General features: G+C 36.3%; 4 protein-coding genes across 6 annotated transcripts; all 4 read left to right on the top strand.

The window, feature by feature from the left end:
* The first annotated feature begins 638 nt into the window (after window positions 1-638).
* Window positions 639-4,376, top strand: LOC120130827 (probable inactive purple acid phosphatase 1). The gene is given in 14 exon segments (XM_039147982.1): window positions 639-976; window positions 1,076-1,167; window positions 1,250-1,322; window positions 1,434-1,556; window positions 1,670-1,762; window positions 1,988-2,117; window positions 2,305-2,386; window positions 2,520-2,622; window positions 2,624-2,665; window positions 2,878-3,083; window positions 3,190-3,315; window positions 3,401-3,710; window positions 4,050-4,210; window positions 4,212-4,376. Coding segments are annotated over 14 exon segments (1,980 nt in total). The 5' UTR covers window positions 639-664; the 3' UTR covers window positions 4,339-4,376.
* Window positions 4,377-6,872: 2,496 nt separating this feature from the next.
* On the top strand, window positions 6,873-7,535 carry LOC120130800. Its single transcript, XM_039147960.1, has one exon. It carries the CDS (start codon window positions 6,883-6,885, stop codon window positions 7,471-7,473), a length of 591 nt encoding a protein of 196 aa, XP_039003891.1. The 5' UTR covers window positions 6,873-6,882; the 3' UTR covers window positions 7,474-7,535.
* Window positions 7,536-14,991: 7,456 nt separating this feature from the next.
* On the top strand, window positions 14,992-18,335 carry LOC120130784 (LRR receptor-like serine/threonine-protein kinase RPK2). 2 transcript variants are annotated; one of them, XM_039147945.1, is made up of 2 exons: window positions 14,992-17,070; window positions 17,104-18,335. In XM_039147945.1, the coding sequence occupies exons 1-2, from the start codon at window positions 15,057-15,059 to the stop codon at window positions 18,216-18,218; spliced, it is 3,129 nt and encodes a 1,042-aa protein (XP_039003876.1). In that variant the 5' UTR covers window positions 14,992-15,056; the 3' UTR covers window positions 18,219-18,335. The 2 variants fall into 2 exon arrangements, with proteins under 2 accessions (XP_039003876.1, XP_039003882.1); XM_039147951.1 differs by having other exon boundaries at window positions 14,992-17,073; window positions 17,107-18,335.
* Window positions 18,336-22,209: 3,874 nt separating this feature from the next.
* On the top strand, window positions 22,210-24,138 carry LOC120130810 (protein SPIRAL1-like 2). Of its 2 annotated transcripts, none has more exons than XM_039147970.1 (3): window positions 22,210-22,295; window positions 23,521-23,779; window positions 23,893-24,135. In XM_039147970.1, exons 2-3 carry the CDS (start codon window positions 23,534-23,536, stop codon window positions 24,064-24,066), a joined length of 420 nt encoding a protein of 139 aa, XP_039003901.1. In that variant the 5' UTR covers window positions 22,210-22,295; window positions 23,521-23,533; the 3' UTR covers window positions 24,067-24,135. The 2 variants fall into 2 exon arrangements, with proteins under 2 accessions (XP_039003901.1, XP_039003906.1); XM_039147975.1 differs by having other exon boundaries at window positions 22,228-22,350; window positions 23,893-24,138.
* Window positions 24,139-26,205: the final 2,067 nt, after the last annotated feature.

The following is a 26,205-nucleotide window of genomic DNA, read 5'->3' as shown; positions in this document are numbered from 1 at the left end:
AGCTAATTTTCCAGCAGCGACAAGATTCTTCTAATGAAAGAGTAAGAACCTCTTTGAAATTTTCAAACGTGTACTCTAGATGGGATCAAGGACTTTCCAGCATAGCGGTCAACGTTTCCAGGTAAGTGGTTAACGGTCATATAAGCTTTCCGTTATCCATGCTAACATCGGTTAACGATGAGCGGTTGATTTGTCATAAATTGATACTATTAATAACTAATTTGTTACTTCTAAAACAAAATTTCAATGGAAAAAAACAAAAACCTACGGAATATTATTACCCATAAAGAAAAAACAGAATCTTTACAGTCCATTGTCATCGAACCACGTGCAGTGCTGCCACTGTCCGCTATATCTAAGTTCAACGCTTAACATGGAAAGCTTTAATATCTAACTTTTCGAATATCCCCGTTACAGATTCGATGCTTATTTTCCCAAAAAAAAAAAAGCCAACCTTTTCTCTTGGTTTGCCAATCTATGTGCTCTTCTGTCTTCTCCATACCTTTTGCTTACCACTTGCTTCGTCCTTTTGATTCATCACAAACAGCGGTTGAGTCAGGTCTTAGGTTCAATTATTATCTGTCGTGTATTTTAAGGTACCCCCATTGAAACTTCGATGTAAAGGGATATACTTTATCTTGTTTCACATAAACTCAATAGAATAATGGCTAGTTGGCCATTACTTGTTACTTTATTTGTTTGTTTGAATCTGCTTTATGAACGCCTTTCAAGGGATCTGTTTCATTACAGTTCTTATTCAAATGCATTTTTTTTATTTGGTGATTGGTTTCAGATATTTGCTAGGATGAGGGAATTGGGTTTGATTTTATTGTCCATTCTATTGATTCTTGCAACACTCGAAGTGGTTGCCTCACATGGAGATCAGCCTCTTTCAACCATTGCTGTTCAAAAGGCAACTTTTTCTCTCAACCATCAAGCTTACATAAAAGTCTCTCCTACTGTTCTTGGGTTGAAGGTAAGCTGTTATAGTTGATTTTGTGAACAAACACCTAACAGGTATTGAGGATACTTTTTTTTTGCAAAACTAATTATATAACATTCATGAGTGTTGCAGGGTCAAAATGCAGATTGGGTTATAGTGGAGTTCAGTTCTCCTCATCCATCAGTTGATGATTGGATTGGTGTGTTTTCTCCTTCCAATTTCAGGTATAACATATGTTTCGAATGTGTTCCCGTGGGACTATATGCATCGTTCGATCTCAAAAACTAAGCCGTTTCTAAATTTCAGTGCTTCTTCCTGTCCTGCTCCAGCTGATAATCCACATGTGACCCCTCCGCTGTTGTGTTCGGCGCCTATTAAGGTTCGTAGAATGATTATTTTGTTTTCTGCTTTGATGAAATGCATGCTCTTTGTTTAAATGGAGAATGATCTATGTGATGTGAAATTAAACCTTGCTGACTCCCTCTTGCAGTTTCAGTATGCAAACTACAGTACTCCAGAGTATAAAGAAACCGGAAAAGGGACATTGAAGCTTCAGTTGATTAATCAGAGATCCGACTTCTCTTTCGCGTTATTTTCTGGTGGTTTTTCGAATGTATGTTTATAATGATCATCCAACATGAAAACTAGGGCTGCTTAATGTATTCCAATCTTGATCATCCTATTAACTGCTTACTTACATTTCCCTTTTTCTTGATTATGTAATAGCCAAAGGTGGTGGCGGTGTTAAATACAGTTACTTTCCCAAATCCAAAAGCACCGGTTTACCGTCGATTAGCTCAAGGAAAAGTATGGAATGAAGTAAGTTCGATTTCTCTCGATATTCAGTCAAGTTTGCATGTGAAATGTCGAAAACTCGTGCGGCATGTGTTGGATACCAGCGTAATAATTTTCATTTGTATTGCATTGCACTCTTTGTTCTCTCTATAGTACTGTGAGCAATTTATCAGATGACCTGCATATTACTATTTGTTTCCAAGCTAACACTTACTAGAAGGTATAACACAACTGAAAGTCGATTCACAGATGACCGTTACGTGGACCAGTGGATATGGGATCGGTGAAGCAGTACCTTTTGTTGAATGGGGTCCAAAAGGAGGGCCGTCGATGCGTTCACCAGCTGGAACACTCACTTTTGATAGGAACAGCATGTGTGGTATGTAACTCACTTACCCGAGGTTTGCTTTGCAAGATATGATTTGTTATCTGTTTCTTCTGTGGATCCTTTTAGTCCATAAGGCTTCTTAATGAAATTCTTGCAAAATAAGCTAACACTATTTCATGTTAATCTGTTTCCTCAATTCGCTAATAACCAGAAAAACTTTTCATTTTAATGTGCTCAGGTGAGCCAGCAAGAACAGTAGGATGGCGAGATCCCGGGTTCATACACACCAGTTTTCTGAAGGAATTGTGGCCCAACACACTGTATGTAACATTTGCTAATCTTAAATTCAATCAGTATACAGCACTGGTTTAGTTGTATTCCATGAATGCATAAAGAAATGATCAACTTGTGTTCTTCCTGCATGCTGCTTAACTTTACGAATCGAACTTGCAGGTATACCTATAGGCTTGGACATATTTTATCGGATGGAACGTATGTTTGGAGTCAAGAATACAAGTTTAGAGCATCTCCTTATCCCGGTCAAAATTCTTGTAAAAAATTCTTTACAACGGGTCGTCATTTTCGGAGACATGGGAAAGGTTTGAACTCTTCTTAGAAACTTCAAGTGCAAGTAAAGAAAGCTGTTTCTTTACTTGCATTAATCAATGACTTCAATAACATCTTACAATGTATGCTCAGAAAAAAATGGTCATTGTATTTGCGACCCTCATTTTTCCATCCATTATGCTGCTGAAGTGCTTAAAGTTCTATTCGAGTGTCTCTGATGAACGGTTACCGCTAAAAACTGCAGGCTGAAGTTGATGGTTCCAATGAGTACAATGATTTCCAGCATGCTTCTCTTAACACCACAAAGCAGCTTATTAGAGACTTGAATAACATTGACTTGATCTTTCTGATTGGAGACATATGTTATGCCAATGGATACCTTTCACAATGGGACCAGTTCACCGCACAAGTCGAGCCGATTGCATCTGCCGTTCCTTTCATGGTTGCTAGGTCTGCCAGTACTCACCTGGTCTACTTGTTCTGACTATATGTATATATTTATATATTGATATATTCTTGGCTTCGCCTTAAACGTAAATCGGTTATTTTTCCTCAGCGGAAACCATGAACGTGATTGGCCAGGATCTGGATCTTTCTACGAAGACAAGGATTCGGGGGGAGAATGTGGAGTGGTAGCAGAGACTATGTTTTATGTCCCTACCGAAAACAGGGCTAAGTTCTGGTACAAGAATTTTCTGACAATATCATATATGTTCATGTTTGAAGATATGCCGAGGAATTGATCTCAAAGTTGTCGATTCAATCAGGTACTCCACTGACTACGGCATGTTCCGGTTCTGTGTAGCTGACACGGAGCATGATTGGAGGGAAGGGACGGAGCAATACGAATTCATCGAGCACTGCCTCGCATCAGTTGACAGACAAAAGCAACCATGGCTGATTTTCCTTGCACATCGAGTGTTGGGTTATTCTTCTGCTACTTTTTATGCTGATACAGGATCTTTCGGGGAACCGATGGGAAGGGAGAGCCTTCAAAAACTTTGGCAGAAGTACAAAGTTGACATTGCCATCTACGGCCATGCGCACCACTATGAGCGGACATGTCCGGTTTACCAGGTATGACATGATCATCGTGCTGTCAAGCATGCACTTTTTTCTTATGTTAATCGACATAAAAACTTCGAATCATGCATTCGCATTAGTAGCTTAGAGATTAAAATAAGAAAAACAGATGCATGAGTCCAGCAACGTAATCTGCATACCGATTGCCTTTTATTGCATCGAATGTGTTCGTCTTCGTTAATGTTCTTCTTGAGCGTCCTGAATTAGTATCTTAGAGAATACATGTACCTGCCATATGTACAGTTTTCAGTATGCAATCGAATACAAGTAGTCATCTAACTTGAAATTCAACTTGTCGATCGCTCACCGTTCGATCGATCATTGCTGCTGCAGAACATATGCACCAACAAGGAGAAACAACATTACACAGGCCCCATGAACGGTACGATACATGTGGTTGCCGGTGGCGGAGGTGCAGCCCTTGCTGAATTCGCTGCCCTAAACGTCACATGGAGTTTCTTCAAAGACTACGATTTCGGATTCGTAAAACTCACGCCTATTATTCGAATACAAGAAGAGCAGTGATGGAGAAGTTTATGATTCTTTCACAATATCCAGGGATTACAGGGACATCTTAGCTTGCACTGTTGATAACTGCCCAAGTACGACCCTTGCTACATAGTCTAATGGCTAAACTATTAAAAGAGCCCTTCAACTAGTTTGCTTTGATTGAATAAGCCCTTACATTTTTTTTCATTTGGCCCAAATAAGCTTGAATTTCTTTATTTGTATTTAGATGGGCCCTCATTTCAATTGAAATATTGGCTGGCTGTCTCTTGTTCCCATATGTAATGGGGTAATGGGGAGGTAAGATAGTAGACTGTCCCCAACACCAAGTTGAGAGCAGCTTCTGTAGAAGACCTCCGAATTATGAAATGCCCTCCGTAAGACTCGATCTCACGACCTCAAGGTTAAGAACCTTGTGCTCTACCAACTTACATAAATTAAAACTTAGGATTTATTTGGCACTAATTAAAGTTTGAAGGGTTATTTGAATAAATAAAAGATTAAGGGTTTATTTTTATATTTTTTTAATTTTAAAGTTAGATTGTGATAGTCCTTCCACTATAATTTGTCAGTATTTAACTACGAAAATTGAAAAAAATATTTCAACTGGAAAATATTATTAGACCTTGTCATTAGGGTTGTTTATGGACAGTTAACCATATCATTTAACCTAAACGGTCGGTTAATCGTTATAATAGTTATGAGATTTTTTTAACTGTAACCTAACCATTAAGAAACGTTTAACCATTAGCGGTTAACCGTTATTAACGGTTCGATTACATGTTAACCTATTATAATTATTTGTCAATTTTTTCATAATTCTTACTACAAAAAAATGTAGCAATTAACGTATACTTACACCAACGTAAGTCAATAAAATAAACAAATTTAGCACTTAACACATACTTTAAGTGAATAAAATAAAAAAGTGTAGCACTTAACACATACTTACAACGGTATAAGTAAATAAAATAAAAACATATAGCACTTAACGCATATTTACACCGATGTAAGTATGTACATCTCCCAATATTTTAGTAGCTAATAATAAACATATAATTATATTAGTGCAAGTATGTTTCTATATTTTCAAACAAATAAAAAATAAAAAATAAAAAAATATTAAGTTATTTGTATACAAATTTTATTAAATATATATATAAATTATAAATAATAAAACTTATATTAAATTATTATGTAAAAATATAATAAAAAATAAAAATTTAATTATAAATTTAATTTACTAACAGTTAACCGTTTATCAAAATTCGTAATCGTAACATTAACCGTTAACTATTATTTTTAGCGGTTCGGTTAACTAAAACAGTTTAGTATTAACGGTTCAGTTTAGTATTTTAATATTTTTATGTAATAAATTAGAAAAACCACCATTAAATTATGATCATAAACATGTCGTAGTAATTATTTTATAACGTTTTAAAGATAAATAACTAAAAAGGTCATTTGAGCATATTTTAGGGAGCTCTGGTGTACTTTACCCTAAATTAAAACAGAAGGACTAACTTCTCAAATTTGCAAAGTGGAGGGATGAAATTCATTGTTAGACAAATAATACATAAAATGATAAAAGATGGCGCGAAACGCAGATATAGTGAAATTAGTTACAATATTACAAAACAAAACCTGGAATTCAGAAAACAGCGCTACTCCATTAAGACCGCCTTCACCATTCTTTCATTTTTCATTTTAATTTCTTTATTTTTTTAACATTCAAATCAATACGGGAAAAGGAGCTTTGTTATTTTGATTGTCAAATATCTGTTCGAGTTTTTTTTTAATCTCTGATTTTTTATATAAAAAAAATTATTCAAATACTTGTTGACAACGGAAAGGCGGTTGAGGTCGGAGGTTGCCTCCGACGAGTTTCGTTTCGGCAGATGCTTTAATGTTCCGAAGTAAGTTTTGTTAATTTCTCTGTGATTTTCTATTGCATTTTTTTTTTTTTTTGAAAATTTCCTGTTTTTAACATTACTTGATCAGTTGATCGAGTGATTTGATGATATTTGTAGCTTGTCTTCATGATGAAAGTGCTCGTTAATTTGGAATTTTAATTTTTTTTTCCTTCAATAATGCACAGCAAATTTTTTAGTTCGATGAATTTACTGAAGAAAATTGTTATCAAATTGCAATGAGTTGAATGTTATCAAATTTTCAAAAGCGAAGTTTATTCAATTTCTTTGTCAGATATATGATTTAAAATTTTTAACGGTTTCCTGCATGTGTTAGTGTTTTCACCAATTTACTAAAAAGGTGTTGAAGGCTTCAGTTTGAAGAATGGAGTCATTAATTTTCCTGAACTAATATGATGCATTGCATTTCTTAAAAAAAATTCCATTTATCCCTTTCTGGATTTTTATGCAACTAGGCAATGTTTGGAGCTGTTGAAATGTGAATCTCCTAACTCTTTTTGGAAATGGAGACCTAATTTGGGATTTCACTTAGTTCCTCTCATGTTATGAACATTGGCCATGGGAATGGAGCCAGTAAGAGTTCAAAAATAGGCATAGAAGAAAGTCATGGGAGTGGAATCAGTGAACATTCATTGAGAAAACCAGAACTTGGATAGGAAAATAGAAATCGGAGGGATTTAATTGAAAGTAGTTAACACATCTCCTCTGAACGGTCTACTGGTTCATCTATGGATAATCGGTTTCAAGCTAATACAGAACCGTCAGAGTCCAGATCAGGCATAGCTTCGACTTCTTACTCTAAATCTGATGGTGAACATCATGTTTCTGCTGGTGCAACATCTGAATCTCCAGTTCCTAGTAATATGCATGAATCAACATCGACACAATCTCCTCCAATCCAAGTGATGGACAGAGTCATAGAAGGATTAGATCCTTATAGGGTTCCCTCTTCGGTCTTTGATAGAAGTAAATCATCAAATCCTGCAAATTGGAGTATTACTTCCAACGAGTCATTGTTTAGCATCCAAATAGGGAACACTAGTTTCTCCAGAGATCAGTTTCTAATCTTCAAATCTGGGGAATTTTTCAAAGATGAGGTATTTACGTTAAGTACTTCACCAGCTGCATCTCCACCGTGCCCTGCCAAAACGGGTGTTGAATTTGACAAGATATCAGATTATACCGAGAAGGATAAAACAAGGCCAAGTGCTGAAGAACCAACTGGGGAAAAGCCAACTCATTTCTGGAACTCACCCTGCCCTTCTCGTCTTTCTGTTGAAACAGGAGCCAGTGTACATTCCTTTGCCTTTCCAGTGTAAGTTAATAGCATTCTCTATCAGCAATTATCCTACTTTTAACCATCATATGCTCACTTTGTTACATATGCCTGTGGAAATTGGAATGGGTACAAAATGTGCACTCAGTATTACTTTTTCTCCATACAAAACAAGATGCCTTAATGTTTTCCCTGGGGTCTATGTGGTTGTTAATGTAAACCTGATACATGTATAAGAATAACCTTTACATGTATGTATAACCATATATAAACTTCAGCCTAGTGCTTGCACAATAAGGAATATATACATGTTTTCCATCGCAAGAGAAAGAAGGGTGCACGTCCATCATGCTACTTTTCCGATGATAGCAGGGTGTTCTGCTACTGTTGGAACCGTAACATAAAAAGATGGTGTTGTCACTCTTGTTTCGTGTGTGCTTCTCTCTCTCCCTACCTCTATGCCTACCATATATGGAGTATTGGAACTATGAGAAAGAAGATACCTTAACCCCTTTCCCTGGGGTCTATGATTTGTTAATATGAGCCTGATACGGTTACGTATTCGCCATGCTTCCCTGATGAGGAATATACTCCTTTCTCGTTGCAGGAGAAAGACACGGCTATCATGCTACTGTTGGAACCGTAGCGTAAAACGATGGTGCCGTGGCTCTTGTTTAATTTATGCTTCTCGTTACCTCTATGCTAACCATGTATGACGTACTAGATATTGGACTTAATGCACCCGTCTTAGCCCATGAATGCCATATGTTTGGACTGTCATAAACGATTTAGATGGTGTAGGGAACTTGTCAACTTAATTATATCGGATCATTGCAGTTTGGATGGCGGCGGAAATGCCATTTCCAGGAAAGAAAAAGAGGGCCAACAGCAGCAAGAACAACAGAAACAAGAAGAAAAGGAACAAAAGGCCTGCGAATCTGCAGCACCCTCGAAATCATCGTCTTGGTACGACAAATGTTCTTGTTTTCCTTGTTGTAAACAGCAATGGCAATGCTGCAATTGGCATTGGCCTAGCGCTTGTAACAGTTGTTGTCGAGGAAAAGGCAGCTGATAAAAAAAAACTCCCGAACCGCCGCCCCCTCCCCCTCCCCGCCTTAAAACAAACGCCTTCCCGGAAACCGCCATTTTATTACAGGATGTTTGCACTGATCTGTTAGCTAAACTTCGAAGGCTCTCATCATGAACTTGCACATGTATTTTTTTGTCATATGCATAATCATGTCAGAAATTGAGTCCTTGTATCATTAGTTCACTAATACATGGTTTTGAAGATGGGTTCTAACTTTTAGGCAGTCTTTATGTAGAATGTACATAGCTCTGCACTTTGTATCCTTCATTCATTAATACATTAGTTTCATTAGATTTACCTCACTAACTTTGCTTAATTGTAATTTTTCGGACTATCCGATCCAAGAATTAAATTGCCCGATCCAAGAATTAAATTGCAGCTACATGCTATTTTTAATCATACTATTATTATTATATTACATAATCTGAAGTAGTTACAAGATAATATCGTAAATATAAATCTAATTATACCATGCATTGAGTGTCAAGTTAAATTTAAGATAAATTTCAAATACTTTTAAAACATGAAGATTAAATTATAAACATATATTTATTGCACAAACAAATGAGATTTAACCTATTAAAGTATAATACATAATTCTTCACGAACACAATATATCTATATTGTCCGTGAAATAAGCATAGACTTTTTTAATAAACTGATATGATCGCATCGACACACGAATCATAAAAATAATCAAGCTATTGAAAGATCAACAATAAATCATAAATCAGATTCGAGCGACGAGAAAAGTTATTCACAAACACAAATCAGACATCTAAATTCAATCTGAGGGTCCAAATGAGAAAATATCAACAATATATTAGATAAACGTCATCTTGATCAGTCGTCGTCAAATAAAAAAAGGTCCAAGAACTGAAAAAACACGCCAAAAAACATAAGCAAACGTTCTATAAAGACAGATGAAAATGTGCAACACAAACAGACTTATTGAAAATAATAAAATAAAATAAAATAAAGATATGATTTAAAAAAAAGACAATAAAAAATATCGATGGTCGACAACCAACATTAAAGTTAATACCGCCAATCAACAAAAATAAGAAATGAACTATACGCCAATAAGATAAAACTAAATTCAAATTTTATTTAACTTAATTATTAAAGAATTTAATTAATTAATATTAATATTTTAAATATTTAATTAAAATATAACGAGAATTGAATAAAATATACATCAAAGGCTTTTGGTCCACCGATCAAATATGAGATGACCCAATCAAAACATTAAGTGTCATTTGTGATTTAGCTGTAATGGTTGTGATATCTTTTCAATATTTAGTTGTTTTAAATTATTCAAAGAAATTTATTTGTCCATCCCATCTTCACATGGTTACAACCACATCTTGCGTTTCAATGATTGCAACATTATCTATTAAAAAATCACAACTATTAATTAGAGTGATAAACAATTTAATATCGCTTAATTAATATCTTATATTTAAATTTTGTGTATATAGAAAATTCTCGCTGATAGAATCACTCGTTAAAACTAGATGTGTGATTTGGTTGATCTAAATTAGAGTAAAACCCTGAAACTAGAGGGTAATAAAAATATTACAATAAAATTTTAAATAATAGAAAAAGTTATGAATATTATTTTATCTAAATATTTTTATACTATTAGAGCAATTAAGTTAGTTTTCTTATATCACTAAGATTTTATTTTATTTTTTATTTTTAAAACTAAAATTTTAATTTTATACTAACAATCACATGATTATCTTCAAAATAGTTTGAGTTCTAAATATGATAATATTTAATTTTAATTTAGCCTAAATTTTTTTAATTTAGGTTAATAAAAAATTAATTAACCATTATTTCCATATGTAATGAGGTAAAGGGAGGTAAGTTAGTAGGTTGCCCCCAACGTCAGGTTGATACCAACTTTTGTAAGAGACCTTCGAATTATGAAATACCCTCAGAATTACGCGCAATTACGTGATTTGTTTACGTTATGCTAAACTTTTAATTTCAGAAATTAGAAAGATTAATTCTTAGTTACCGATAACACAAATGAAAGAACAAATAAATTCATATGAAAAATCAAACGAATTTTTTTTATAAATAAAAAGACTAATTTTGTTGTAATCATTGATAAATAAAAAGAGTATTATAGTTTATATCAAGTAATATCAAACCCTATGACCTTATATATGTATAGGTCAAATAACATTAAAATAAATAAAATAGTAAAATAAATTTTATGTAGTTTATGTATTAAAAAGTTAGATATATAATTATATGAAAACAATAATTTTGCACTAATTAAATTATCACAATGGGTTAAGGAATTGTCGTTCTTAGAAGTCATAAGTTTGTGTACCAGCAGTTGCAGTAGGATAATTGAGCATTCATTTTCTTAACTTAATAAAAAATAATAATTTTAATTGGATAATATTATATAATATTATAGGACGAGACAAATATAGACACATGATTTTACGTTAACTAAAGAACTTGAAATTTTAAAATTTCATGATGTAAACTTAAACTAATAAAATTTTAAGGGGAGAAAACTGATTTTCAATAAAAATATATATATATATATATAAATCTAAAATATATGATACTACCTCACCTGTCCCTTCAGTCTATCCTTAGGACAGGAGACTAGAATAAACTACATATATTTATATTTCTTTTCAACAAAATTTTTGGCTTAATTATAAAAGTAGTGCCCTAGCTAAATTGTTTTTTTTAAATAGGTGTCCATTTTCATTTTGAATCAGTTAAGTGTCTAATGTTACAAAAATTATCACTTTAGGTCTTGTATTGTAATTATTATTAAATTCTGTAATTAAAGGACATGTGTTACGTTCTGGTTATTTTAAATTTTTTATTTAAAATAAAAAATAAAAATAAAAATAAAAAAACACAAAATTTTAAAATACCCTCAAAACTTTGAAAACCTTTATTTCAACCCCTAAACCAACACCGACTGCTGCCCTTTTTCGTCGACTAAGCTCCACTCAACCTCACCTCCCTTGACAATCAATAACACTACGAAATCATGACCAAATGACGTTTGTACCCCGTGAACCCTACAATAAAAATCGCGACCCCAAGTGATCTTGATGGTCAATCGATGACAACTATGACAGTGTATGAATAAAAAGATGACAGAGACTATGTCGAAGATGGTGACCATGGCTAAAAAGGACGACGTCGACGAGTTTGAGTTAAGGATTTATAAATATAATAATATTTTTTAAAATTTCAAAATTATCGGAACATGATACGTGTCACTTAATAGAGAAAATTAATGATAATTATGGTTCGAACATCTAAAATGTTAACATTAATAACGTTAGACACCTTAATGATTAAAAATTATTTTGGATACTACATGAGAAACAATATAATCCTAGACATTTATTTTATAATTAATTTTTTTAAGGAATTAGATAAAGTTTTTAAACTAAATCATTAAATCAATAGTAAATTTTAATAAATGGATTAAAAGACTAGGATTTGAATGCTCATAGTGTCCAACTGTCCATGTCAAATCACATTAACTCGATCCGGTTTTTAAATCATTGTTGTAAGTAAACCGACCAGATAAACAAAAATACTGAACATTATCCTTTCGGTGCGTCACGGTGGCGATAGGGTGGCGATATAGTATAGTCAAATTTCCCACCTGGTTTTCATTTTCACATTTTCTTTTTCCTTTTTTTTTTCCACCGCGAAAGAAAACGACACGGCGGGCTTCTAAAGTGAGCGGGAATTGGGCAACATATTCCACGTAAAACAACGATAAAAAGGACCCACTGGTTTCCATCTGGTCGTCCCCGGAGCCGCCGTGCATTTGACGGTTGTGATGGATTAATTGACCAGCAGATGGACCCCACCACCCTCACCCGTTTGCTCTAAGTGGCCCCTCCCCAACCTTTACGGAGAGTTTACCAAAATATCACCCGTACAGGTAATATTTACCTGTAAGACATACTTTCTCTAAATATTAATGATCTAGCACCCTTACGCGTTATCCCTAAAAGTATTTTCAAAAAATATATTTTAAAAAATTTTTAAAAATAAAACTATAAAGACTAACATCGTAATTTAATACATATTAATTCCATGAGTTGAAGAACTTAATGGGATTAGTTTATATATACATATTAGAGTGTTTAGATTAATGTTTCCTTGAGTTGTATTCGATCGTTTTCATTACATTTTTATTTCAATTATATACATATAAATGTAATAACAAATTGATAAATTATTATTTATTTAAGTTTTAAGTTACCTTACATCAACCAAAAAATAAAAGTGAAAAAATAATTGATTAATTACTTAAATTTAGATATCAAAGCATGTGACAGAAAATACGTTAATCATGATGTGCAAAACTGAGATGACTGCCTCAGTTGGTTGGTTGCTAACCTGAAAGGTAAATCTCTCAGAGTGCAGATCCTCAAGCTGGCTTGGACGGGTTTCTTATACTTCATTTGGAAGGAGCGTAACCATAGATGTTTTAGGAGACATGCTTGTTCAGTTGACACAGTTGTATATAGAATTAAAGAGGCTGTAAAAATCAAGCTGTATAGGTTCCGTATTCATAGGATTGATGAGGTCAATAGGCTTTTGTTTACTAATTGGGGTTTGATCTAGTTGTTGATTGTTCCTTGTAGCAGCTATGCTGCTTTTCTTTGGATGAATATAAATTACTTATCCAAAAAAAAAAAAAATACGTTAATGTATCAAACAAAAATTATCAGTACTAATTTGAATAATGAAACTAAATTCAAGTACCCAATAGTATATTAACCACATTTTAAAATGTAGTTGAATTCAATTCCGACCCATTTTGGGATTCGGGTATGCTTATCTTTAACATTTGAACAACCCATATTTTCCTCAAGTCCTGGCCTAGTTCCTTTTCGTTTTCTTTAACCGAAATAATGTTAATGCTAAAGCTTGTATAATCCATACGTTCTTTAACCAAAGACAAGGAACCTACAGGCTACAAGCATGTTGTTTGAAACAGTACTCCAGAAAAGTATGCTTACTAAACTGAACTTTGTACATAAAAGTCCCTATATAAATATGCATTCGCAGAAAAACATATGCTTTTAACTGAATAAATTCATCCATGAAAACAGACATCGATTGTTTTTAAATCAATTGGCTGGTCTCATGGCTTGACACATCACTCAATTCCTTGAGTTTGTTTTGGTGGTATTAAGCGTCGCCAAGCAGATGACATAAAACCTCGAGCAACAAGGTAGATTATGAAAGCAATATATGCGCCGGTAAGCGCAAGCACTACACTTGTGAACAATACACCAGTGACTTCTTCGGAGAAAAAGTCGAGTAGAAGATGCCCGTTCATCACCATCACCAGCACAGCCACGAGCCATGCAACTGTCTGCAATGGACACAGAAAAAGTTGTATAACTGCATAATCGAAAACAGTGGCATAGTATATATATGATGGAAGTGAAAGTCGGGCATCAGTTAATGAGCAATAATATGAATCCATATACCACAAGTCAAAATACCCAAATTAGTTAACCCTATTCTCATATATAATAGGATAAGGGGAGGTAGGGTAGTAGGCTGTCTCCAATGTCAGGTTGAGAGCAGTTTCCGTGGAAAACCTCTGTTATGAATTCTTCAGTGGGACTCGATCCTACGACCACAAGATTAAGAACCTTACGCTCTACCAACTGAACTAGACGGGCAAGTCTAGAAGTCAAAATACCCACTAATCCACATATTGGTAATTAATCAATTATTTTTTTACTTTTATTTTTTGAGTTGTTATAAGGCAACTTAAATATTAAACAAATAATAATTTATCAATTTCTTATTACATTTATATATATAATTAAAATAAAATGTAATGAAAACGATCTAATGTAACTCATGGAAACATACCATAATCAAATTGTCAAGAAATACACACTTTAACTTTTATCTCACATTGTCAATAAACATAACATAAACACTCTAATATATCTATATAAGTTAACCCCATTAAACTCTTCAACTCATAGAACTAATATATATTAAATTACGATATTAGTCTTTATAATTTTATTTTTTAAATTTTTTAAAACATACTTTTTTAAAATGATTTTATGGATAATATGGGCCTATGAAAGATACGTTTCATGATTTACGCCATCCGTATATATCATAGTTAATATTAGGAGAAAGGGTGCATGATATATAATTATTATTTGTACGGAGATATTTCTGTAAAATCGCCTCACCTTTACTCCATTTCCAGGAAAAAAAGTAAAAGAAAAAAAAGGAATATTCATAGCAAAGCTCCTCAAAGACCCAGACTTTCTACGACCCCATTAAGTAAAAATTAAATAAAGAAACGCGGTTTTCATCTTCAAAGACCCTCTCAAAATTTTTGTTTTTTGTTTCCAGGGGAAAAAATCAAGTTTTTCCTTCTTCCAGAAAGCAAAAAAGAGTGGTTTTTTTGGACGAGTTCAGTAACAAAGAGGGATCCTTTCTTTATTGGGGTTGCTTTTGTTTTTTCTTGGGAAACAAACATGAGATGTTATCATCTGTTGTGGAAAGGTTTGGTCTTGTTTTTGTTTCAGTCGTTTGTTGTCTTCTGCTTGGCTTCAGGGAAGATGGTTACCGAGAGAAGGATCTTGTTAGAGTTCAAAACCTCTGTTTCTGACCCTTCTAGGATTCTTTCAAGCTGGAACTTTTCTAAGAACCAGAACCACTGCTCTTGGTTTGGCGTTTCATGCAATTCGAGGTCTCGGGTCATATCCATCGACATATCCGGTGGCTGTTGTGAAGGGAACTTTACTCGAGCTTGTTCTGGTTCTTCAAAGCTGTCTAAGTTTCCATTTTATGGTTTTGGGTTGAGGAGAAGAGCATGTTCAAAGGGGAAATTGATGGGGAACTTGTCACCTTTGGTTGGGAAACTTACTGAGCTTAGAGTTTTATCTCTTGCTTTTAATGAGTTCGGTGGTGAAATTCCTTTAGAAATTTGGGGCTTAGAGAAATTAGAACAACTTGATCTTGAAGGGAATTCATTTTCTGGGAAGTTGCCTGATGAATTTGTGGGGTTGAGAAATTTGAGGGTTTTGAATGTTGGGTTTAATGAACTCGAAGGGCAGATTCCAGGGTCTCTGTCGAAATTTCTGGACTTGGAGGTTCTGAACTTAGCTGGGAATAAGCTGAAGGGGTCTATACCTGGTTATATCGGTAGTTTCCGTAATTTGAAAGTGCTTTATTTGTCTAATAATCAGCTGAACGGGTTGATTCCTGATCGTTTCGGAAGTAATAATCGGTATCTAGAGCATCTTGATCTGTCCGGGAATTTCCTAGTTGGGAGTATTCCTGGAAGTTTGGGGGATTGTCAGCGGTTACGGACTCTTCTGTTGTTTTCCAACATGTTGTATGGTGTTATTCCTAGTGAGCTTGGCCAGCTGCATAAGCTTGAGATTCTTGATGTTTCTAGAAACAAACTTAGCGGTGTTATCCCCTCGGAGCTTGGAAATTGTGTTCGGTTGTCCGATCTTGTGCTATCTAGTCTCTTTGACCCTGTGCTGAGAGGGCAGGATTCAAGCCAGGAGCTGTTGTTTAGATCGCTGCATTCCACTATCGACGAGTATAATCGTTTTCAAGGCTCCATTCCGACGGGAATCATAACCCTTCCAAAGCTTAAAGTTCTTTGGGTGCCCGGGGCGAATCTTGAGGGGAAGTTACCGAGAAATTGGGGTGGCTGTGAGAACTTGGAAATTGTAAACCTAGCCCAGAACCAATTCGATGGGGATCTCTTTGGAGTGTTCAATGGATGCAAGAAACTACGCCATCTAGATTTGAGCTCAAACAGGCTAACCGGAGAGCTTGATGAGAATCTTCAAGTTCCTTGCATGACATTTTTTGATATCAGTGGGAACCTCATGTCGGGATCGATCCCCAGGTTTAATTTCCCTGTCTGTCCTGGTATTTTCTCCTTAAGCAACGAACTACTCCAAATCCGCGATCCAGCATCTGCTTATCTTTCATTCTTTACATATAAAACACATCTCGAAACGGTTTTGCCATTTTCGGGTTTGAGAGCTGCATTGGTTCACAATTTTGGTGGAAATAACTTCTCCGGTTCACTCCCATGGCTACCGATTGCACCAACAAGACTGGCTAAGCAGATTGACTATTCATTTCTTGCTAGTGGAAACAATCTCACTGGTTCATTTCCAGGAAGTTTGTTTGCAAACTGTAATAAGCTCCATGGGATGATTGTTAATGTTAGCAATAACAGATTGTCCGGTCATATTCCATCCCGAATTGGTGCAATCTGCAGATCCCTTAGATTTTTGGATGTCTCTGACAATCAGATTGAAGGAGTGATTCCTCAAAGTTTCAGGGACTTGAAGTCCCTTGTTTTACTTGACCTGAGTGGAAACAAACTTACAGGTCCGGTTCCCGAAGGACTTTCTCAGTTGAAATATCTCAAACACCTCTCCTTGGGAAGCAACAACCTCAGTGGTGCCGTTCCTTCTAGCTTTGGACGGTTTCGTTCCCTCAAAGAGTCGGAACATTCATCAGATTCACTGTCCGTACAAACCGATGATGTGACAGCCAACACTGAAGATTCACAAAATGCAGAAGCTCCTCCTTCGGGTAACACAACTGGCAATAACAGTTTAGATCCTATTGAGATTGCATCCATAGCATCTGCCTCAGCCATTGTTTCGGTTCTTCTAGTTCTAGTCATCCTCTTCTTTTACACCAGGAAATGGGTCCCGAAGTCCAGGGTTCAGGTTTCTGAATCAAGGGAAATTACGGTTTTTGTCGACATTGGGGTTCCACTGACGTATGAAACTATCGTCCAGGCAACCGGGAATTTCAGTGCTGGCAAACGCATTGGAAATGGAGGTTTCGGTGCCACTTACGTGGCTGAAGTAGCTCCGGAAACGCTAGTGGCAGTGAAAAAGCTTGCTGTTGGAAGGTTCCAAGGTATTCAGCAGTTCCATGCAGAGGTAAAAACACTCGAAACGATGAGGCACCCTAATCTCGTAACTCTAATCGGGTACCATGCCAGTGAATCAGAGATGTTTCTCTTATATAATTATTTACCGGGTGGTAATTTAGAAAATTTTATCAAGGAAAGGTCCACAAGAGCTGTAGATTGGAAGATCATTCACAAGATTGCTTTGGATATAGCCCATGCACTTGCTTATCTGCATGATGAATGCACCCCGAAGGTGCTGCACCGGGATGTCAAGCCGAGTAACATATTGTTGGACAATGATTGTAATGCTTATCTGTCTGACTTCGGATTATCAAGGCTTTTGGGGTCCTCTGAAACCCACGCAACAACCGGTGTAGCCGGCACGTTCGGATATGTTGCACCCGAGTATGCTATGACATGCCGTGTGTCCGAGAAGGCTGATGTTTACAGCTACGGCATCGTGCTGCTCGAGCTGATGTCGGATAAGAAAGCTTTCGATCCTTCATTTTCCTCGCATGCAAACGGTTTCAATATCGTCTCTTGGGCCTGCATGCTGCTGCGACAGGGTCAAGCAAAGGATGTGTTCACTACAAGGTTATGGGAAACAGGTCCTCGTGATTATTTGGTAGAACTGCTGCACTTGGCCATCACGTGTACCGTCGATAGTCTCACGAACCGGCCAACTATGAGTCGAGTTGTCCGAAGGTTGAAGCGAATTCAACCTTCTTCCATAGGATGATATAGTTTCTAGTTGCATGACTTGATCTCGAAGGAAAAGCTAAGTGTACAAATCATAACTTTGCATTTGTGATGTTGGCTGAGGCAGGTTTGCCATTGCAATATAATATTTTCCTTATTTCCTATGCTCAGTTCTCTCTGTTCCGAAGAACGACAGTTGAAATACTGAGTTAGAATGAGAGAAATCGCCACGTGGGGGGTTCAAGTATTGACAATATTTTTTTGAATGTGTGAATTTCATTTAAATGCCAATGACATCAAAGATTATAAATTGTTTGATACATTCCAGTTCATCTATATAAAATTAAAGTAGATTGGTTCTTGACAGCCAATTTGGCAAGGGCATGAGCTGTTTAGTTCGCTTCTCGGTTGACGTAGTACACCTTAAGGGATTATGACCTTTCCAAGGTCACTCTAATCTCGTTGAGCAGTAATCCAATAACAGAAATATATTTAGTCAGATTTGTCAAGCGATTCACAATGGAGATTGCATCTCCTTCAATGGTTACCCGCTTCCACCTATTGTTCTTAGCAAATTTCAGCCCCTCAGTGAAAGCTGCAACCTCTGTAGACTCAATAGAATGGACACGGTCAAGCTTTCGAGCAACGCCTCCGATAACATGGCCGTGATGATCACGAGCAACCACTCTGATAGCGGCTTCCATTTCCTTTGCAATTCCTTGTTGAAAACCCAAATTTGAGAGTTTTGGGTAGATTCCTTAAACTCACTCACGAGGGTACATGCGACATTGATCACTTCGACGGCTGGTTGAAGAATGTTGTCATGACACCATTTGTTGCGTGTTCCGCATATTCCAAAGTAGAATGATAAAGCAAGCAAATGCATCACAATCGATTTTGGAAGCTACCTCTTCAAACCAAGCCTTACAAGGAGGAGTAGGAAGTTCAACAAATTTCCGGTCCAATCCCGAAAGAAGCAGCACTTCTTTTTCAAAGGAGCAATCTTTAAGAGCATGAAGGGTAGTTTCAGTCCCTTGATTGCAGAGTTGGCAGGATCCATTTCCCAGACCCGCAACAACAGCACCTCTTGCAAAGGAGCAATCTTTAAGAGCATGAAGGGTAGTTTCTGTCCCTTAAATGCAGAGTTGGCAGGATCCATTTCCCAGACCCACAACAGTAAGCTTGTGTCCAACTGGAAGAGCATCATGACATGCACGCCATCCAAAAACCTTAACCTTTTGGAAGAGTGTTAAGTTTTGAGATACGTTTCCAAATAGGGAAGGTGTTGTAACTAAACCCAAGGGAGTGGTCCCTAATGGTATTTTTGCTATTATGGATCTAAAGAAATTTCCAGATTTATAATCGAGTCCCTACCTACCCCACTACCATTATCCCTAATGATTATAGCAATGGACATATACCTCAACAGTAGTTTACTTCAGTGGCAGAGCCACGGCCTTCTCAGGATGGATATATTTCCATTCTAAAATTTTTATTAATTATTTATTTTATTGATGGTATATATTTGAAATTTTTTATACTTACTTTAAAATATAAATTTTTTATTTATACCCATTTTATTTAAAAATTTTATAATATTAACATTCGTGATTTTTGATCCGCCGCTATTTATTTACCATGAAAACCTCAAATACCCCAGCTTTGCCTTCGTCATTCAGAAGTTGCTGCCTACAGCGCTTCAATGGCTACTGTTAGTAGCAGCAATAGCAACAGCAGCATCGGTAACGGTGAGTTAAGTGGCGTAAGCGAGGGCCAATGGAAAGCTGAAGAAGCAATTTTTCGTTCCCAGGCGTTCGGAGTCTTCCTTTAGATTCAGGTTGTTCGCCGTAAGTTCTTCTTCCTCCGTGAGCCGGAGTTCTCCTAGACGGTTGAAAATCTTTGCAGCCATCGAGGTTGATTCCATAGCATGGAAAGCAGCAACACTGTTTAATGAAAGACAAGATGCTTTTAAGAGGAAAAAAACAGCTTCAAGGTCTTGTCACCTCTCTGGTGGATGCACCGAATAATGAAAGAAATGTGCAACGTCTTCATGATGCTACGAAAGAACTAAAGGATCTCCTAGAAAAGGAGGAAGTGATGTGGCTTTAGAAATTCAGAGTTGCGTGGATGAAGAACGGGGATAGGAACACCAAGTTCTTTCATGCCCGTGCTAAATTGCTAATGGGCGAAGGCAGAAAAACTGGATAAGGGGTATTGCTGACTCGAATGGATTACGGAAGGAGGACTTAGATGAGGTTTTTGAGGTCGCCACTGATTTCTTCACTGGACTCTTCACTTCGTATAGAAACGGGATCTCGGAGCTGATTCTTGATGCTGTTGATGAGTGCATCACCCCTGAGATCAATTCAGATCTTAGCAAGGAGTTCACAGCAAAGGAAGTTCATGATGCTTTCTTCAAAATCAACCTCCAAAAAGCTCCCGGTATTGATGGTTTACCCGCTAGTTTTGTTTCATTTTTCATTGGCATGTTTTCCGTGATGATGTGATTTCCTTATGCCTTAGCCTTTTGAATGGGTCTGCTTGTTTTGATGAAATCAATAGAACTGTTATTGTCTTAATCCCAAAAGTAGATAATCCAACTCAAATGAAATTTTTTCGGCCGATCAGTTGTGCACGGTTTATCTACAAAATTGTTGCTAAAGCTATCGTCAATGTCTTAAGACTTACATGCCTTTGTGTATTGCTGAGAATCAATGTGACTTCGATCCTGGTCGTTTAATTTCAAATAATTTTGTGGTTGTTCATGAACTTTTCTATTATCTGAAGGGATAAAAAAATGGCCCAAATAAAGGGACGGCTATTAAACTTGACATGGAAAAAGATTATGACAAATTCGAATGAGGTTTTATTCTTGATGTTATGGGAAGGATGGGTTTTGACTGTTGATTTATAAACCTGTATCTCTTCTGTCTCGTACTGCTTGCGAATTAACGGCCAAGTTTCAGGTTTTTTCAAGCCACAGCGAGGGCTTAAACAAGGTGACCCACTCTCACCTTACCTTTTTCTTTTTTGTAGCCAGGGAGTCTCGGCTACCCTTATTGCTTACCAGCTTCATGGCCGAATTAAAGGTGTGAGATCGAGCCGAAGGGCCCCCCGAATCAACCATCTTTTCTACGTTGATGATAGCCTCTTCTTTATTAAAAATTCGGAACAAGAGGCACGAAGATTAAAGATGGTGCTGAGTGAGTATGAAGCTTCCTCGGGTCAAAGGGTCAATTTTGATAAATCACTGGTGTATTTCAGTACAAAAACGAAGGAGAGTGATAGACAACTTCTATCAGGAATCCTTGGGGTCCAAGAAGGGACCGAACCGGGCCTCTATCTTGGCTTACCGCTGATTATCGGGAAGAACAAGATGACCTCGTTTGGTTAACTTCAGGATAAAGTCATCAAACGCATTCGAGGATGGACAAAAAATCTGTTATCTATGGGTGGTCGCGAGGTGTTCCTAAAGGCGGTTGCCCAAGTCCTTCCAACCTATTCGATGGCCTGTTACCTTCTACCAGAAGGTTTGGTTGACGCGATCATACCGGAAATGAGAATGTATTGGTGGACTGGGAAGCACAAGCAAGGTTGGGCGCATGTTGCACGGTCAAAGATCTGTCGACCAAAGAAGTATGGAGGTATCGGTTTTAAAGATTTAAAATTGTTCAACTATGCTTTAATGGGGAATCAAATCTGGAGACTACTGCACCAGAAACAATCGCTCATTTTCAAAGTTCTGCAGCGAAGTACTTTCCCAATGAAGACTTGCTCACAGCGAAAAAAGGTGACAGACCGTTTTATGCGTGGAGCTGTATTTTTAAAACCAAAGAAAAGCTTAAAGCTGGATTCCATTGCAGATTGGTGTGAACAGTGATACACCTTTGCATGCTGCTCGATGGGAGGAGATCATCCGGTGCTTCTTTCTTCGGTTTATACGGATAACCCCTCCAATCCTGTTCGTTGCAACGAATTTATGATTCCAAACGAGCCAACCAGGGACTCTGCGAAGGTTAACAAGCTTTCCTTCTTCAGTAGGAAGTTTCTGTTACTCTCAACTGTTGTTTCCACTCCCACTTTTCTCCAGATCTGTTCTCCCCAAAGGCATTTTCAGGTAATTTCAAAACCCTATCCCCAGATCTCTCCTCCCGCTCCTCCGCGTTTATAAGGTTTTGTCTTGTACTCACTGAGTTCAACCGTCAATTCCTTGATATGATTTGATATTCTTCTATTTGGCTTCTTAGTATTTTTGTTTTGTTGTTTAGGATGTGTAGTAGAAAGGTTAAAAGGTTTTGGATTGTGACGTTTAGTTGCTTCTGATTCGTTGACTGTGTTGATGTTGTAATTATATTATTGGATCATTTTTGAGATTCTGGAATTATTACTTTTTTTTTCTTTTTGCATGTTTGTTAATAATTTAATGCTTATTACTCTGGAAATTATGTGAAATTATTAGTTACTGCCTTTATTTTATCGTTAGAGAGTACTTATGTGATAGATGACATTCAGTAGTGAAATTATGGAATGAAAAAGGTGTATTTTTTTATTTAATTGAGGAATTATATGATAATCCTTTAGTTTCTTCATTGCACATTTGGAACATGCCTAGATGTTTAGGGTTTTAACTTCTGTGCTATGATTTGTTGAGAAGTACCTATGACATATGATGTAATTTGTGCTATTGTGTACCAAATCCACTCCATTTCGAGTGAAGCGTGCCAAACTCGAAATCAGTTTATGAATAGGACCACAAATTGTGGGGTGTTATCCTCAATGACTGAGGATTGGGGAATTTCATTGAGTCTTACTCGGTGTGTTAACCTTGAGACAGAGACCATGATAGCTGGGATAGAGCCCTAGCAAGCTAGCATTGCTTATAGAAGTGTTGTTAGTTCTTGTTTAGAAGTGCTATTAAAGTCTAACAGGCTAGCATTAGGGATAGAGCACTAGCAAGCTAGCATTGCTTATAGAAGTGTTGTTAGTTCTTGTTTAGAAGTGCTATTAAAGTCTAACAGGCTAGCATTGGGGAATTTCGTTGTATTGAAGTGTTGTTAAAGCCTAGCATTGCATTGTAGTAGTGAAAAGTGGCTTAGAGTCTAGGAATAACATTGCTATGAATATTCTTAGTGAAGAATGGAAATAGAAGTTCTCTCAGTTAGTTTGGTTTGCTTCCTGTCTACTTCTGCTAATGAACAACGTAGTTTAAGAGTCCTCTTGTGGTATAATATCAATTGATTTACATTCATACCGTCTTCATCTGCTCCTATTGCTTCCTACTTTTAACTCGATGGATAGTTTAAGACTCTTACTTTTTGCTGCTTGTTTCCTCCCTGCCCTAGTAAGTTGGAAAAGATGGGTCGTGGAGTTAGCAGTGGTGGTGGGCAGAGCTCATTGGGCTATCTGTTTGGGAGTGGAGAAGCTCCGAAACAAGCAACAAACAAGTCCCAAGCTGCTCCGACTGTAGCACCAGCTGCCCCCAAACCCGCCCGTTCTCCTGAACCAGTTGATATTGCAAAGCAAGTTCCTGCTGGTATTAACAGTGCTTCTGCAAACTATCACATGCGTGCTGATGATCAGAACACCGGCAATTTCATTACGGTACATAGCCCCTAATCGTGATTACTTTACAGGTCCTTTAAGATTGTATGTTTATGAAACGGCTATTTGTTGTCGAAACCATATGCTAACTCATGTATTTTCCACGGATGCAGGATCGACCTTCCACCAAGGTTCATTCTGCCCCTGGAGGTGGATCCTCTCTGGGCTACCTTTTCGGTGGGGTATCTGGAGGTAGTAAACGAGTTTGTGACTTTATAATAATAACATCTTTGATAACGGGGGTATTGTTTGTTGATTTTTGGGTTAAAGCATTACATCGTGGGTGATGATGATGCTCTGTTTTTATATGATGTTTGAGCATAAAAACAATGAAAACATGCCTGTCTGGTGGTGTAATGTTACTACAGGTCTTTGTGGTGGTGGTTTTGTTGATTCAATCAAAAGAGTTCCTCTTGTTCAGATGCACAAAACATCTGATTTTTGAGGAGCTCAGTTGGTAAGTATATGAAAAATGTATTGCTATATTTCTCATATCATGCGTAGTCATGTAGTTTTGTTTGAGTTCTTGTGCTCTCTCTCTCTCTTTCCTACTTTTTCTGCAATGGACGCTGATTCATTATCAGCTTCCAAGTGTAGGGTTTCAGGCCTTCGGTTACAGGTTCCCCTTTATATATGTTTGAGAAAAGACATTGTGATGAGCTTTCTTCTTTTCTTTCGGGGTTTTTAGATTCTCTTCTCGTCGCTCGCATGCCCCAAATTCCGTCTTTTATTGGTTAAAATATGCTCTCAATATTTTTTATATATATTTGGAATTTATTTATTTGATTTACTTTAGGAATTTATTTCTTTTAAAATTTAGGCTAAGGTTTTAGCCATACTAATAAATAGACTTGAATGATGATTTTATCATAATCGACGATAAATTACATGAAAAAACAAAACAAAACTTTATTATAATCAATAATAAATTACATGAAAAGTTACAGTGAAGTAATTCTTATTCTATGGAAAAGAAATACGAATAATAGATAAGAATTTCACTATAATTGACAGTAAATTGTATAGTGATTGTTAGAGGTACATGAAATTTTAAAATTTTACATAATAATTTTAGACCTCGAGAGTCTCAAATTATTTCTTTACCAAATGGACTACATCACAAATTTTCTAAATCTAGCTAAACAAAATTCAAGTTACTAACTCTTATAAAGTAGACCTTTAATTATTTAATAATAAATGCACACACACATATTTCGACACTGATGAAATGAATAACTAATATAAAAAAATTTAGATTCCAGATGAACGCGTGCCCATCCTGAACAAGTCTTGCATCTGTCACTAAACGTTTTAGCCCATAAAACTACAAAACCAGCAATCGTTTCTATCAGTTGTTTTATGAGCATTAACTTTCTTCAACCTTCCGCTTGATTATTATTCTCTACTCTTTACATTAACATTCTCAGCAAAGATTATGAGATATGGTTTTCGTATCACTAAGAATTTTTCACCAGTAATTAGCAAATCAATCCCATATTACAATCTGATCATAAAATGGCCACTAAGCATACCCAAGTGAAAGCCCCAATGCTCCCCGTTCTCCTCACTCGCTCCCTTCAACTTCTAATATTTTGATCAGAACATCACCATCTTTGGACAAAGATCACACGGCTAAGATTCATCTCCATCCACTTCTCATCACGACACTGCTGCCAAATATTTTTTTACGTAATGAAAAACATACCAAGCCTGGGAAGAGAGAGAGAGAGAGGGCGTGCCTGGAATCATAATCACAATGGGAAAATGACTTGCAGCAAAAGATGGGATTCCCACTTTTGTTAAATATAATTGGTTAAATATAATCTAAACTAATTGGTAATATTATAAAAAATATATATCACATTTGACCTTTAAACTAGTCTAGTTGTTCTTATTGTTATTTATATTAATTTTTAAATCTATTTATACCATGCTTATAACATTAAATGAACAATCTACCATGGAAATTTCTAAACATGCTTTAAACTTAACTTTCTAACCCATCTTAACTTCCATGATCTACACTTGGTATGAGAAAGCTATAAGTGTGTTACCTTACTACCTTGGCTGCTAAAATACCTCTTGAATCAACAAGGATCCACAAACTAATTCTAAAACTTACAAAATGGAGCTTAAAATAAAGCTTGAAGGATGGAGAGAAACATTCTTACCTTGGCTACAACAAACTAAGCTTGAATCCTTAAAACTTTGCACTTAAGAAATGAAGAAGAAAAGAGAAAATGATGAAGAATAAGAGAGGAGTGTTTGGTGAGAAAATGGTAGGGTGGTTCATGTAAACATGATATAAAAAGTGGATGGTTTTCAACTTTAAAACAATAAGGGAAAATTGCATTATTAGCCCCTCTACCTTCTCTTACATAAAACACAGATCAGCTATCACCCAAATCTTTTGGGCCCAACATAAG

This window comes from Hibiscus syriacus, unplaced genomic scaffold (genome assembly GCF_006381635.1).
Source record: "Hibiscus syriacus cultivar Baekdansim isolate YM2019G1 unplaced genomic scaffold, ASM638163v2 tig00001674_pilon, whole genome shotgun sequence".
NCBI lineage: Eukaryota > Viridiplantae > Streptophyta > Magnoliopsida > Malvales > Malvaceae > Hibiscus > Hibiscus syriacus.
This window is presented reverse-complemented; position numbering and strand designations above follow the sequence as displayed.

Bases quoted from the DNA above. Each gene is read 5' to 3' on its own strand.
- LOC120130810 (XM_039147975.1), top strand. From the start codon at position 23,534: ATGGGTCGTGGAGTTAGCAGTGGTGGTGGGCAGAGCTCATTGGGCTAT. The intron at 23,780-23,892 runs GTACATAGCCCC...CCACGGATGCAG, and splicing joins ACACCGGCAATTTCATTACG to GATCGACCTTCCACCAAGGT.
- LOC120130800 (XM_039147960.1), top strand. From the start codon at position 6,883: ATGGATAATCGGTTTCAAGCTAATACAGAACCGTCAGAGTCCAGATCA.
- LOC120130784 (XM_039147945.1), top strand. From the start codon at position 15,057: ATGAGATGTTATCATCTGTTGTGGAAAGGTTTGGTCTTGTTTTTGTTT. The intron at 17,071-17,103 runs CAGATTCACTGT...CCGATGATGTGA, and splicing joins CAAAGAGTCGGAACATTCAT to CAGCCAACACTGAAGATTCA.